At 46.7% G+C, this 15,930-nt stretch overlaps 1 protein-coding gene across 1 annotated transcript in view; it reads left to right on the top strand.

Moving 5' to 3' along the window:
- The first annotated feature begins 10,699 nt into the window (after positions 1-10,699).
- ds (dachsous cadherin-related 1) overlaps positions 10,700-15,930 on the top strand; it is a 240,356-nt gene continuing 235,125 nt past the window's right edge. Inside the window, exon 1 of the mRNA XM_046619356.2 lies at positions 10,700-13,769. Within this exon, the coding sequence (XP_046475312.1) occupies positions 12,066-13,769 (1,704 nt within the window). The 5' untranslated portion in view covers positions 10,700-12,065. The remainder of the gene's footprint in view (positions 13,770-15,930) is intronic.

Here is a 15,930-nt window from a genome sequence, read left to right on the forward strand (position 1 = left end):
TTTGTTCCGCCTACACCTTTCGTTCCTTCGAAACAAACCTGAAACCGTTTTTAAGGAATATAGAACCTGACAGGGGAGCGAGGTCCAATGAAGTGCACTTTTTCTTTCGCCCTCTACAAATTTGCAAAACGTAGTCGTAAGTTTACCTGAATTATGGAAGGCAATTCCCTGCGCGGTGTAATTAAATTAGTCCTGGACTGTAGCGGATGAATTTATTGCGTACTATCGTTATAAATTCTTTTCCAAAGATTACCAACTTGTAGTTTATCAACAATTTCAAAGGCCTTACCGCATGACGTGTATAATATGGAAATTGCGCGTCCAGGATATAAAGACAGAATCGTAACTGTCTATAATTAAAACTAGGTATTTTACGAAGAACTTACTTTCAACGAACGAATGACTTACATTCTGACCGACGGAATTAACGGATCAGCAACTAGTCTCGATTTTCCTTTCTTCTTCACCTCTTCGCCGACCCCTCAACACGTTCTCTGGATTTCCCGGTTTCCTTTAATCTCGGTAATCTAAGGGGGAAGAATTCATTAATCGAGTCGGTTCGAGGCCCCATTTTTAACCCGTATTTTCTATCAATGTATTCTCTTCCCGCCGCACAAGTCGCACGGCGATAGCCGTACATGTTACACAACATTGTCGCCATCGGAAATGAATAATAATTCGAATTAACCCGCAACGTACCGATGCGATATGAGAACAAGGAGAAAATCATTCCACGGATGTAGATTTTGAATCGACATTTGAATCGAGTGACCACTTTATCAATCGTCTCAGGCATTAACGCGTCGATGCTTTGAAAAACGGACCCCGTCGTGTTTTAGGATTCTGTGTTTCGACGGCGACGGCGGCGGCGGCGGGGTGGGAACGGGTTTTAAAAAAAGTCGGAGAGCATATAAGGCGGCCGTCTATGCAGGCCGTCTTGGAAACACAGTATTGGGCTCGGCTATTCCATCAATAGTTATCTCTGGACCCAGCGGTTGACACGGGACCTGGAACTTGGAGAAACCAGTTCGAAGTCTCGCCCGATTCCTTGCCCGGGGAAAGTCCCTAATTACCGAGATAACGCGTGTCGCGATGTCAGCCCCGGTTACGAATCGGTCTCCTAGTCGTCTGAGCTTCGACTTGACTAGTCAACGGCATATCCTCACGGCGCACCTACACGCGTTGCAGAGGACGTGGTCCACTTTCGGTCGATCCTGGCTCTCCGAGCGACGGATATTCCTCTTGTGAACGAAACACGAATATTCGAAAACTTGCGCGTCGGGGGATTATCAAGACCGAGTAAATGGAAACGCTACCGAACGTGACGTGCTACAATTAGTTGATATCGGATCCAATTATCTCGATTCCGCGGTGATTTAGGCTGCACGATCGAGGTGAAAGATATGAGGGATACAATTTTTTTTAGATGAATTAAAAAATTCTACGGACATGAAAGCTTTGAACGATACTGTATCGTGATGGCGAAGAGATAGGAACCGAGGTCGCAAGAATTGTGCAAATAAATTCTGCCGATTGCGACGATCAAGAAATAGATTCAACGTTGCACCATCCAGAATATATCGTATCGACTACAATCGAAACGTATCGAATTACGCTAAATAATCACCGTGCCATGTTTTCTTGGACTTTCAACGATATTGAAACCGTAATTGTGTCGTTACAGAAGTGAAATTTTTCTCCGTGTAATAATGAGAAGAACGCCTTTACCAATACGAATTCGAACCTGATACGAAAAATGCGGATTCCTTGGGACACGGGATATTGCTGCGGAGAAAAATTGAGCCCGTGAAAGGGGAACGGAGGATTGAAAATTGAGGAACGGCCGGGGTGATGGGACCAGCGGCATAATGACAGGGTGCACGGCTCGCTGCGGACCGCTAACGAACCAGCTTTGGGTCGGCCGTTGGTCCGATGCCCCGGCCCAGACTCGGCTAGGAGACAACACTGTGTTATTTCACCACTTCGAAGGTCGGAGCATCATCAGAAATCATCGCCGAATCCATATAATCAGTAGAGGGTTACGTGCAAGCATCATTTTAAGAGGGCTGACTCCTAATTGCGAGAGGTCCTTTGAAGCAAGGAAAGGATCAACGCGGAGAAATAGGAGCTGGAAGATTCAGTCGTCGACGTAGACTTGACGAAAACTCGAATCATTTTACCACCGATATTGAGATGAAATTTTAAATCGTTGAAAATCGTGGGTGGCGAATATAAATTTGCTGAATTGAAGTTCACGCATTCTCAAAGTTGTTCTTTTATCTTACATTCATGATTACTTGTATTGAAATATATCTTAATTCTCAATTCCAAGATCAGTCAGTACAAAATTAACATTTGACACGAGTCAGGTGTTTTTTTTTTTTTTTTTTTTGTTGAGTCAACATTAAAATTTGCAGCAAATCTGGTCCGTCCTTTCTTTTCCTGTAGCATTGAAGGATAAAATGGTCGTCGTCGACCAAGGCTCTGTGTGCCTAAAATTTCGATCGATCGAGATTAATAAAGAGCTCTGAAAATAAGGTCTCGAAGAATATGAATAGAAACTCTATCATAAGCCATTTAAAATCACGAGCTGCAGGTGAACGTTCCAGCTAAACATTCCGGCACTCGTACCGTATTTTGTCATCATTATAACTTCGAATGAGCGAAAAATTTCGCCATTCGATGAAGCTTGATCGAGCTAAGCATCAGATACGTACGTTATAAAGCTGCAGGTTATTTTATTCCCCCGATCGCAGCTCGTTCGGTTCTCTCTCCCCTTTCTCACTTTCCTACTTTTATCCATCATCGGAGTTCTGACCTATCCTCACCTCCTCTACCTTACGGATGTGCTGCATAAATCCCGTAAGTATAATGTTGAGCCGGGGCTTCATGATAGCCGAAGAAAGAGCGTTTTCCTCGCTTGGCATTTCGGCGGAACGCGATATCGTGACCCTTGGTAAGACCTGCTGCCATATGTAACCTCCTACATAAGCGACTGCAGGTGTGTGTGTACGATGAAATTATACGCGAATCTATAATTGCGAGCGCAATCGGCATCATGTGCGGAGTAGCGGCAGCACCGGGGATTATTATAGTTTCTGCAAGCGTTGCAGGCAGTCTGCGGAAAACGCCGCCGCGGGCGAGACGGCGTCGAATTGTGGTGAACTAATCAATTTTACTGCAGTGAAGGTGCAGGAATATCGTGATAAAATTGAAATCGCCTTTACTATAACATTTTCTACGCTTTAAAATATACCTCGGAATTTCGTTGCGAGTGGCTGAGCCAAGAAATTACAATCTATACCAGTAACCTGTAATATCTACGCGATCGGGAATCGGTCAGATTCTTCGATCATTCACCGTACTTGCTTCGATTTAATACCGTTTAGTCCGATTTCAGTCGCTCCTGCGTTTCACAAGCGCGAAGGTATGGTGAAAAATAAAAAAGTGTAGTTACAATGTACTCATTTTCTGAGAGTGGCTACAAGTACCGGAATTAGGGCCAGAACAGAGAGAGCAGACAGCGAACTGCTGAATCCTGTGCAGGTGAACAGTTATTGAGATATGAATGAAATTAATGGCTTACAGGTAGGACACGAGTCATTTCGCAGGTAATGACGGCGTTAAAATTAGTTGGAAAGTCTTTTGAACGCAGAATCTAAAATGCCATGTATAGCTCATCCGCAAGACACAGGCATGTATCAGAAAAACTGTACACTGTGAAAAATTTCATTTGTTACAGTAACTAGAATAATTCAGTAAAGCAGTTGTCGTTTAGAAAACTGTTTGAATATTGTTGGAATTACGAAATACGAGGTACACGTAACCATTTTGCGCTATCGTCGATCCGTTTTTGGTAATTGCAACGAAAAATCAGTTTGTTCGGTTTACTCTACTTTTTTAGTTAAACAAGGCTTTAACGTCAATTTATCGTTGCACGAGCATTAAATTTTCGCAACAGTTGCAAGAAAATATCGCAACAGCGATCGTAGTGAGAAAGAATAGTAACGGATACTAAACTTTCTGTTAACAGCTAGAAAACTAATTTTCATTTACCTAGAACTGTATTTTTCGATCGCGGTAAAAAATGAAAATAGTTAAGGACTGAGCGGTAACCGGAACTAAAAATTTCTCTCAGTGTAGGTACGTTATGTTCAATAAGTCAATAAATATTGGTTAACAGTAAATAACAGAGCGATCGAGCGTCTGTCGATCTATCGGATCATAATGCCCGGTAAAAACGAATCTCTGCGTAAGTGTCCGATATCGACGAGAGATTATTCCGACATTTTTCAATTTCAAATTCCCGCCTGCAATGATCGGGAATTGATGAATCTCATGGCGTGACCATAGACTTTCAAAGTCCTTGTCTATGGGTGCAGGTTTAGATATAAAGTATTATACGCAAGCTGTTAACGTCGGCGAATTAATTATTTTAATAATCATAAACTTGGCCTACGAGCAAGAAGTTCTTCTCTCTTTTTCTAACCCCCCCCCCCCCCCCCCCTTCTCATCTCCTTCTCCCTATCGTTGCTTTTCGCTGTTGTTCGTTCGTCTACTTTACGACTTGCTCGAACTCCCGAGTTTCGTTTTATTTCATTTTCTTTTTTATATTTCTTCTTTATACCCGGCTGTAATAACGTTGAGAAATATTATCGACGGGTGGACAGAATATGTATGCATATATGGTGTGACGTCACGCTGTAATTATCGCCTACTGCTAATTGCTTTATACCTCTATCCTTCCTCTTCCTTCTCCTTCTATACCCACTCCTTACTCTTGTACATCCTTCAATTTTATCCCACTACTTCATCATCGCGTGTCTATCTTGTAATCATGTCGAAACACCAAATATACTATAACCTAATCATTCTACATCATAACGAATAATCGAATTGAATTTAATATCTCTCTTACCGTTAGTCGTAATTTTATAGACGATAAACATAATGCGATAATCATCGTACAACTCGGATTCTGGGAAGTTGAATTTTTAAAATAATATCTACAATCAGGGTGGTTATTTTATTTCACAACGTCTCTCTGCGTTATGACAAGTATGTCTTGCCCTGTATTGTCACCAATCTAATATTTCGGATGAGAGAATGGATTGGATTGATAAAAATGTTAGGAAAAATCGAGTTCCTTCAACAACAAAGACGAAGAAAGGCGAAACAAATAATTGTTACAAAATTATCGAACTCTTATATCACCATAACGAGTTGTTAGATATTCCTTTCGAAGTTTATAATATTTATCCTCCGAGAGGATGTCTCCTACAATTTTCTCAAGTCATACTGATGTAATCACGATCCGTCCTTCACAGATCTATATACAAGTGTTTTTACGATCAGGGATATCTGACGAGCAAAAAACGTGCAGGAGTTTACGCGATTCGGCATTACGTCTAATTACAGACCCTGCAGAACGCGCGGCTCGGAGAAGCCGACCTAATCCAATCCGAGTCGAAGAAATGACGAGCAAATTCGCGTCGTAAATTCCGCGTATCAATTTGCGGTTGCGGATATAATATTGACAAGATGTCGGCGAGCGGGATTGTCGACAAGTGCAGGAGAGCGAGGTGCTTTAGAGCGTGGCCTTACATCGTACACAGAACCGAATATGTCCCGAGTTGAGAAAAAACCGCAGACCGCGGATTGCGGATTGCGTTTCGGCGAAAAGTTTATCGAGCACACCATGCACACGGGGCTATAATTCGAGCGGGGGCGAGCACTTACCTTAATTTCGACATAGGTGTAGAGCGTTCGGGGTGTGTATTGGTAGCTCGAAATGCCGTAATCATTTTGTTAATGACGCGCGGGGACTCTGCTAATAATAGATACCGAGTTGGAGCGATTTTGTAGTAGACGAATTACAGCGGCGGCGGCGGCGGCGGCGGCTGTGTCCTTTTCGGCGATCCGTGATCCTTAGCCGTCGGACCGATCCCTCCGAGCCACTCTGTAATTACACATCGCGACAGTCCAGGCGCCGTTCAGAAAGCTTTCCAAGGACTACAGCTTCCGCAGGCTGCATTCAAACAATCGTCCAATCAGCTTCTCGGCAAACAACCGGACAAATTTAATGTTCCTTCGAGATGAAAATACAAATTTTATTCGAAAACTAAACCTCGTTGTTGAACCATTTTATTAACACGTCTAATAACGTGGTAATGGAATCAGAAATCTTATCCCCTCGAAGCAATAGCTTTTTGCCGAGAGGATGAAGTTTATTTGATCTTACAATTAATTAGAACGCAGGTGTTTGCTATCTCGGTGGAAAATTGAGGTCTGGGTTTAATCAAAGTTCTCCAAATGCATTCGAGTTCATGAAGTCAGTGTCTCGCATTCGTTTCTACGGTACATCGTGCGTCGGGGTAGAGATATTATAAAAGATTGCTGAGTTTTCAAAAGTTGAGGGGATGCCAATATTTCAAATAAAAAGCTTGAGGTTTGAAGACTTATTGCCTGACAGGGTAAGCTCGTCTGATGCCATGGTACCTCATCCTATTGTCAACATCTTGCCAATATCTCGTCGCGTCACTAACAAGTGCATAGATTATCTAATTTTCAAACGCTATGCTATAAAACTTGATCAGTTGAGCGCAATAACGTTGCGCCATTTATCACTGTTCCAAAGCACGATTTCGCTTTACGATCTTCCTTCCATACGTTTCCGTCAATGAGAGGCAATGCCGATTTTTCTCCGTTCGTTACAACTCGTCCATTGTGCCTTTTTTCGCAATAATATTCTGCATATAATAATGCCCGTCACTCCAGGAGTGATGAATCGCCATTCAGGCGTCTATTAAGACGATGATAAAGACCCATGGAAAATCATCGAAGGCGAAGAATTAGCGCCGTCGTCTACGCGGGGTGATTAGTGCGGTAAGAGGTTGCCTACGTCATATATTCAACAATACGTGCGGTGAGTTTACCGCCACGCAGTGGTTAGAACTTTTCTGCAAGTCGCGCGCGACGGACGGACGTGGGTAGAATGGACAATTACGTATTGACAGCTCGCGGAAGAAGAAGTAAGGAGCCTGAATGAGCTCGACCCTGCTCAGCGGGCAGTTCGAGGATAGGAGGCGTTTTCCGGGAGATATAACGCGTACAAACCGAGTCATAGTTCACGGTCTGGGTGCGGAAAGAAATTGCATGGTGAAATGAAATCCCCTTGCACCGGACCGACGTGCATTCGCTCACACGTAAAGTACGCAGGCACCTCCTCGTTCACGGCTATGAAGAAACTGATACCCATTGCCGTCGACGTTAGTTACAGCTCTCGGTCTAACCGGTCTTTCGCTGGTAAAAAGCTCGTTTCTCTAGTCAAATTGATCCGGCGCTCAACGATAGGTACTCTAGCTACAACCGTCATTAGAGCCCCAGTTTCAGTACCAACTTGCCGCGCATCCTCTTGTATGGGATGCACTTCGCACTGGCGGGTAACTGCATCTCTTGCCGGCCATCCACCCCTCGCACTCTTCCTCAGCGAAAGAAAGAAAACTAACAAACCGTGCCAACGTCGGACATAAATCGAAGATTCGTTCGATCTCTTGCACGCTGTTTTCAGTTGGTTCATGATTGTTTGGTTAATTGGATATCAGGGTGCAAAGTTCTTTCGAGTACCTATGTGCGATAACTCATCCACGTCACTGAGGTCTGACAATCAATGAAAGAATTTCATTTTGAACGAGTTTCTCGTGGCACGGTTGTTACAGCTATATCGTTAATTTCCGAACCGATATATTAGATCGAGCTTATAACCCACGTACGATGTGGGTGAAGTGAAACACAGACTCTTTTACACGGTAGTCATCATATTCAGAAATTCATCCGTAATGCATGAAGCCGCGGCGGTTATAGTTTAACATTGCTACTCGCTTTTATCACCTGCAGAAATTGAATTTTTACGATCCTCCGTTGCAACAGTGTCAATTAAACGAAACCCACGTTACGTAGAAGTGAAGAAAATTGTGATAATGAAACCTACGCGTTCAGACCGTTACCGTAACGAAAAGAGAGAAAAAAATATGTATCTCTTTTCGTTGATTGCAATTTTTATTGCTACTTTCGTTCACAGTCTTGTTTATTTATTTATTTATTTTTTTCGTCATACCCAAAGGATCGTAAAATTGATACCCTATAGGCTGTGGCCTCGGTGTTTAAGCGGTTCGCACCTGCAAAATGCGCTTTCAGTTCACAGCCCGTAACCTGCAACCTAGTGTGCCCTATACAAACACAAATAATGCCCCATTGTAGGCATTGTCAGTGGGACCGGCGGCAGGTCTATCTGCCCACTCTCCGAGCCAGGTATACATACCTCCCTTGGTCTCCCTTCCCGGCCCTTAACTCCGCGTTTCAAAGGATACGCGTGTGTGGAAGAGACGACTACGGCATCAAGGAAAAAGGCGATGACTTTCCGACAAATTTCCATGGCTTTTTATAAAAGCTTTCTCCCCGTTTCCACGTTCTTCGCGTCTTTTTTATACTCCGGGAATTACATTGTATTATCATCTCGGTTTCTGTGTCCTTTGTACAACAAGGTTGAATTGCGATTGAAATGACAGGAGTTTTGAATGAACTCAATTCAGTGTTGAGTGATCTGCATAATTATTTTAATCAGCCCTTTAAACCTCTATAATACAGATTCTTATGTAGATATCTTTGGATAATCAAAATGCTTAACCTTTTTACATATCAATTAATCGCGTACTACTACGCTTTGCATCCGCTGCAGCGACAGGAAGATTCCATAAGGTCGAAAGCTCGAATATCTGATCGGTGCAGGTCCAAGTCAGTTCGTCGTTAATCGCTGATCAATCGCGTGAAATGCAATATACCTACACACAGAAATCCACCATGTAGCGTGCACGTTTAGCTCTTTGCGTCAAACAATCGCTGCAAGCTTACAAGAAGATAACAGTGCATGCACACATGTTCCGCCGCACTTGCGAATGATGCAGTTTGATATGAAACCACTGTAACAGGGCTCCGCACGGCGACTCTATAGCTGCGGTATCAAAGAGAGATCGTACAGCGTATCATGCGCGTATATACCCATGTAATATCTACGCACATGCACACGGACGATTCACACGAATGATACAGCGCCCCACCAACACAGGCAAATACGTTACGGGAGTGAAGATTTGCATCTGGTATGTTAACGGAGTAAGCAATTAATAACAATTGCTAGCTGGAGTAATCTCGGCCCACGTGTGTATTCGTGTGAACGTGTTTAAGTAACCGATGCATATGCTGCAGTCTCTCGAGTGTCGACTTACAGAGACGCGCCGGTATCCCAGGTCGTAGGTGTGGAGTACACGCTGCAGGTTGTACTCACGGATAAGTGGATTCCTCCAGAACTGTGGAGAAAGGTCTTCACTCGAAATTACTATACTTGAACGAAAATTAAAAGAAGAAAAAAAGAAAAGAAAAGAAAAAAAAAACAACACTCCGGCTGATATTCAGGACGACTGTCTGACTGACGTTACGTACCTACGTTGTTGAAAAGATTATAGTTGTTCGTATTAATAGTCGGCTTTGGTATGTGAAATTCCCATAATACTGTTTAAATAGAATCGTCGAATGAAGCGAAGGCGTGCTAAAACCGTCTCAACGTTAGTGGCAAGATTGTCCGGAACACTTCGATTGTAAAGCAAACGAGTCTCAAGTTCGCGTATCGAAATTTCCACAATTTTTAAGCATCGTTGATTTTTTTCGTGTACACGTGTACGTATAATATTTAAATAGATACGAAGATCATAACGGATAGTATTCGCAGAGAGTGATTAAATGCCAATAACCCGCGCAGATATGGTACATATCTTTGAAGAGATCATGTATGCAAGCATGCAAGTCACCTCATATACACGCACGCAATATCGTTCTCCGTTGCCGTATTACGCATCACGTAGGAGTTTCATTTTCTTTGGCAAGGGTAAAGATTTACAACTCGTTAGTCTCGCGTCAGTTGGAAGTGCAGCTGGTTAATATTGTATTGGTAATAAAGGCAGGCTGTGTACCTACGAGCATATCCGCCTCGTCCCCGACGAATCGTTTAAATAGCCGCTGCACTCCGATCGATGGCGCGAATGCAATATATCATGACTCTGAATCATTATACCTATATACAGGTAAACGTAGAATGAAGACGATACGGTATTCGCGTGTGAATGGATATGGGAAAACTTTTGCGGAATGTATTTTATTTTTTTAAACAATTAGCTAAAAAACAAAAAAAAGTAACGAAAACAATTGGCAACATTGACGGATGTACAAACGAGACCATTTACCATGCAGGCCGGTACTCGTGGCACGTATCAGGCCTGCATACCAGAACAATGCCGGTGGAAAGACTGGGCAAAGTTTGAGCGTTGATCCGACGGAGGAAAACATACTCGTCGGGGCCGGTAAAAGGGGGCTCTTCACAGGCCGGTAGGCAGCCGCGAAACTGGGCCCGTACACGTAGGCAAGCTGGAGGCTGGGGCATCACGAGGCGAACAGGCAAGCGGGCAAGCAGGTACGAGTTCTCGGCGCGACGCGGTGAGTTGAATGCCGGGGCCCCGAAGCTTGGGCCTGATCGGACCCCCTCTCCAAGATGGCCGCCAGGTAGTGGGTCCCTCTGGCAGGAGTTGGAGAGCTGGTGCCAGGGGAAGGGTGCCGGATCGCAGGTGCCGCCATGTCAGTACATGCCTAACTTCGAAGCCGCGTGGAGCAGACGGTCGTAGTCACGCGAATCCGCGGCTCAAGCACCACGTTACCACGGGATTCCTCAGCGTCGGTTAAGGCCCCTCGCAAGCGTTTATCCGGTCGTGATAACGGGGCCCGCTGTCCGAATCCTCGGCTGGAGTGCGCGGCCGATACCGATAACGACACGCCGCTCCTATCGAAAAGCAAACTGCCGCGTGCGAGTTACGGTCCGATCGCTCTGTACGTACGATACTTCGTACTGTAACCGAGGCCGCAGTGTAGACCGTAGAGTGTTTTGTGCGTGCGTGACCCGGGTTTTTTCGCCGCCTCTTTACCCTCGTTTTAGTCCCCGTTTGCCAGTACGCCGGCCGCTGGACCGACTCGGGATCTTGCTCGGAGAGCCGATCGGGGCCCGCTGAGAAGAGCGGCACGATACTCTGTGTATGTATATACGTGATACTCGAGTCTGGCCGCTTCAGGCCTGCCCAGGCTGCAGGACTCGACCGAGATACGTAGGGACGACAGAAAAATATTTCAGGATCATACCGGTGCACTTGCCTCGATCTAATCAGACTCCAACGAGTCCCGGTCCGATAATTCCACCCGCGGTCACGTGCGAAACTTTATTCACGGGATAATTAACCGCCGCGTTTACTTCGGACTGATTCGCAATATTGTACGAAACAGATTTTATTCTCCACGTTCGCTTCGCTGCGACAGTATCAAGATTGAAAGTAGACGGAAGTTTTATCCAGCTCACAATCTGGTGCGAATTAGGGCGATTGGGATTACGTTATGACGGTACCGGTGTTTTTCGCGCGTTTTCATTCGCCATGACGAGATGTTTGTTGGATTTTACACACTGCAGGACGTACGAAATTTTTTTCGACGATTGATAAGTGCGACCTTTTTTCAAGTGTCTTATTCGGGTGAAAAGCAACCGTTGTTGTAATTTATGGAAGAGATATTATTCGTCCGGATCGTAATATCATACTGTGACAGTGAAGTTCGTATTTGTAAATACACACATGTATGTATATAGTGAAAATAACATGTACTATTTGCCGACCGCACGGCATATGTGTGTATAATATATGCATGTATATATATGTGTATATATAACCTTCGTGATTAAAAGTGTTTTGTGGTGTTAAAAAATATCTCTCCATCCATCTCTCCGACAGGATATTATTCTATCAAGGATATAGCACTCGGTAAGGGACGGCTGAGTAAAGTGATCAAAGTGCGAAGGGGGTAAGTTCCTCGAAGAATTTTGGAGGATCAAGAATCCCGCAATAAAAGTGAGAAACCTGCAGCGCGAGAGGTAAAATGGAACCATCTCGCAGGTGATCCTCGAGGTACGAGGCACCAGGATGCAGCCAGCCCAGGTGGTCCTTCTGCTGGTCCTGGGTACGTCCTTCGTCCCGGGACCTCGAGCCGAGCTCGTGCGGCACCTTGAGGTGTCGGAAAATGCTCCAGCGGGAACCCGAGTGGGTATGATAGACGCGGAGAGTCCGCCGTACCTGATCGTCCCGGTTCTGGGATCGGCGGTCGAGGCCGATCTGGTCGTGGACCAGGCGACGGGGGAGATAAGGACGAGGGTACCGCTGGACCGAGAGACCAGGGCGTCGTACAACCTGGTCGCGCTGCCGCCGAACGGGGAGAACGTCAGGGTGGTGGTCAAGGTCCTCGACGAGAACGACAACGCGCCGGTCTTCCCGGTGGATTCGGTCGACGTGGAATTCCCGGAGAACTCGCCTCGGGACGCGAAGCGCGCTCTGCCGCCGGCCAAGGACCCGGACTTGGGCCAGTACACGACTCAGCGTTACGAGATCGTCTCCGGGAACGTCGGCGAGGTCTTCAGGCTCGCGGCTCACCGCGGCAGGGACGGCGTCCTCTACCTGGATCTGCAGAATTCCGGATCCTTGGACCGCGAGGCCCGGTCGAACTACGATCTGGCGATCGAGGCGCTTGACGGCGGAGCACCGCCGCTGCGATCGCGTCTCAGGGTGAACGTCACGATTCAGGACGTAAACGACAACCCTCCGATATTCAATCAGACCCGGTACTCGGCCAGCGTGCCGGAGAACGCGACCGTCGGAACGGCGGTTCTCGCGGTGAACGCGCAGGACTTGGACGCCGGCGATAACGGGAGGATAGAGTACTCGATAAACAGACGTCAGTCCGACAGGGAGGAGATGTTCAGGATAGACTCCGAGACGGGTATGGTTTTCGTGAACAAGCCTCTGGACTTCGAGTCCAAGGACAGACACGAGCTCGTCATAGTCGCCAGGGACAGGGGCGCGCAACCGCTCGAAGCAAGCGCCTTCCTCTCCGTCAGGGTGACCGACGTCAACGACAACCAGCCGGCCATAACCGTGATATTTCTCTCCGACGACGCCACCCCAAAGATATCGGAGAGCGCTCAGCCCGGTGTGTTCGTCGCGAGGATATCCGTAAGCGATCCCGACTCCAGGACCGAGTACTCGAACGCCTCGGTAAGCCTCTTCGGCGGAGACGGACACTTCGAGCTCGCAACCAGGGACAACATCATCTATCTCGTCGTGGTCGAGAAGCCCCTCGATCGAGAGGAGCAGGCGGTATACGATCTCTCCGTCGAAGCGACGGACGCTGGAACGCCGCCGCTACGAGCCGCCAGGACCTTCAGACTCGTCGTCACCGACGTCAACGACAACGCGCCCAGGTTCGACAAGGATCGCTACGAGGCCCATCTCCTCGAGGCATCCGAGCCCGGCGATTCCGTCGTTCAGGTGTCCGCCACCGACCTTGACGAGGGACCGAACTCGGCCATAAGATACTCGATCCGCAACACCACGTGGTTTGCCATCGACGAGTACACCGGTCTTATCACAACCGTGACCCACATCGATTGCGAGGCTGATCCCGCCCCCAAGCTTATCGTCGTTGCGACGGATTCCGGTCGCCCTCCGCTCAGCAGTAGTGCCACAGTTCAGGTCACCGTTCACGACCTCAACGACAACGAGCCCATCTTTGAAACACCGTTGTACAACGTCAACGTATCCGAGGACTTTCCAACCGGACGCTGCTTCATTAAGGTAAGGGTGAAAACAACGTTATACTCACAGGGTCGTCAGTTTTTGCGACGATTTTTCTTCGCCTTCTCGCGGTGGTCGCGGTCCCGAATTTTCGTCCGAAAGAATCTCGTCGCGAGGAGATATTTATTATATTCCACCGTCACGCGCGACGTCAATGCTGGCGAACAATGGACCACGCGATACCCGAAACAATCGATTCAGGAGACAGGAGGGATCACAATGGTATGGTAAATTGGATCGGCGATACCGAGATGCTACACGTGATTTTCATTCGGTATCCGCACATTACGGGTACGGATAAAGCGGTGCAAAAAATAATTGTTAACCTCCGGATGGATATCTCGAGGCTCGTTTTTTTACACCGTTGAGTGAATACCCGCGTGCAGGTTGCGAGGAAGAATGTGCGGCGATAATTCACGCGGAGCTCTCGCCAAGTTTATTCCTTGTAAAATGTTGAGGTACATCACGCGGATGATGTAGGCTTGAGAGTTACGTCTGGTATCGTCCGACGTCGGTTGGGTTCGGGCTATCATTCACGAAGGAAGGGATCGCGGTTTGGTCAGTTTATTCAGCCGGGATTGTCATCCGCGCATTGATACCCGACGGAGCGCCGGATACCCTCAGGAAATACGAAAGTGGAAGCTGCGGTCTTGCGAGTGCATTGGGTTTTATACATGGGAGGATGATCACCGTATCGTTTGGTGCCCGAGAGCTGGCTGCCAGGCCGGCAAGTTTGGATGTTAATTGTTAGCCCGATGTCATATTTTATTGGTGTGTTTCAGTACCTAGTTCAATGTTGATTTATAATTGTTGTCAAGTCGGCTATAATTATTATAATTACAGATTTTTCGTCTTCCCCTCCCTCTCCTTACCTCTCTCTCTCTTTCTTCCTCTCTATCTCCGCCCGGGAGAACCGAGTGAAATTGACCGGGCGTTGCGTGTATACACACACGTAGGTATGTATGTACCCGCCTTGGACGCGCCCCACGAAACTGGTTTAGGACCCGCTTGTATATACACTCAAGAACGATGCGCCAAATATTAATTAGCAGTTCGTGATTCGCGGCTAGGCGACCCGCCGACCAACCGACAAACCCGACCGTTGTTTTCATTATCCTCTGACTAATATGAAACTATTTGCCGTTTGACTGTAATTAGCGAGGAACCCATTAGTTCAGGGATCTTTCTACATCTGTCTCTCTTTCTCTTTACCTCACACTCACATTCGCACGCACGCACTCCGCGTCCACGCGAACATTCGTGTACGCATTACTGCAGCGTGGCACCGTCAGTCGGAGTCAGTGAATAAACGAGTCGATTTTTTTTTCCACCTCGTGCAAATCTCGCGGTCCAATTCTCTCGATCCTGGAACACTGGAGGAAAGAAAACGCACGCGGGCCAAATTCTAGCCGCATTCCAAACGTCCTTCGCGGATTATTCTTCCTCGGTTTTTAAAAATTCTCGTCAAGATAGATCGATAAACGGAATCGCCACTGTCCTCGGTTTCGTTTAATCTAGTTTCTTAACGCGTCCGAAGCTTCGAGGAACGAACCCAGGCGACGTGGCAGCATCGGATCCTTAAGGGGTGCGGGAGGCGGAGGCAGTTAAGACGAACATTAATGTCGCCTCCTTCGCCGGGACTTACGTGTGTATAACCCAGAGGGCAGTACAAAGTGGTGGCCAATAGTTAACCACCATCTGACATCTGGTGTAACGTCAGACTCGTCGTACAAGACGCGGATGACTTGTCGTCGAAAGGATGCAAAGTTTCGAGTATCCCTGGGCAAAAGAAACGGACCGTTTATCACCTTCCGTAGCCTCTGTCTTCCACCTTTGCTTTTTTGCGCAAGGCTAGATGATCATCGACATGAATTTCGAATGCTTATGCTACACGAGGCTGCGATATTAACGTTTATATGCTTCCGCGAGGAAAGTCTCTCCGTGCGTTGTCCATTTGTGCAGGAGCGATTTCAGGGGATATGTTATGGTTATAGAGGAATTGCACGCGAGTTGTGAAGGGGGGAGTTTAAAAACTCGGGTGAACAAACCTCCGAGTTAATCTTCCATATAATTACTCTGGCATCGCTATGCGCACTGCACCGAGCGAGAGTAACTAAGAGAGTGAGAAAGAAAAGAGCGGCTAGTCGTATATATTGTGTTT

Source organism: Neodiprion pinetum, chromosome 3, assembly GCF_021155775.2.
Source record: "Neodiprion pinetum isolate iyNeoPine1 chromosome 3, iyNeoPine1.2, whole genome shotgun sequence".
Lineage (NCBI taxonomy): Eukaryota > Metazoa > Arthropoda > Insecta > Hymenoptera > Diprionidae > Neodiprion > Neodiprion pinetum.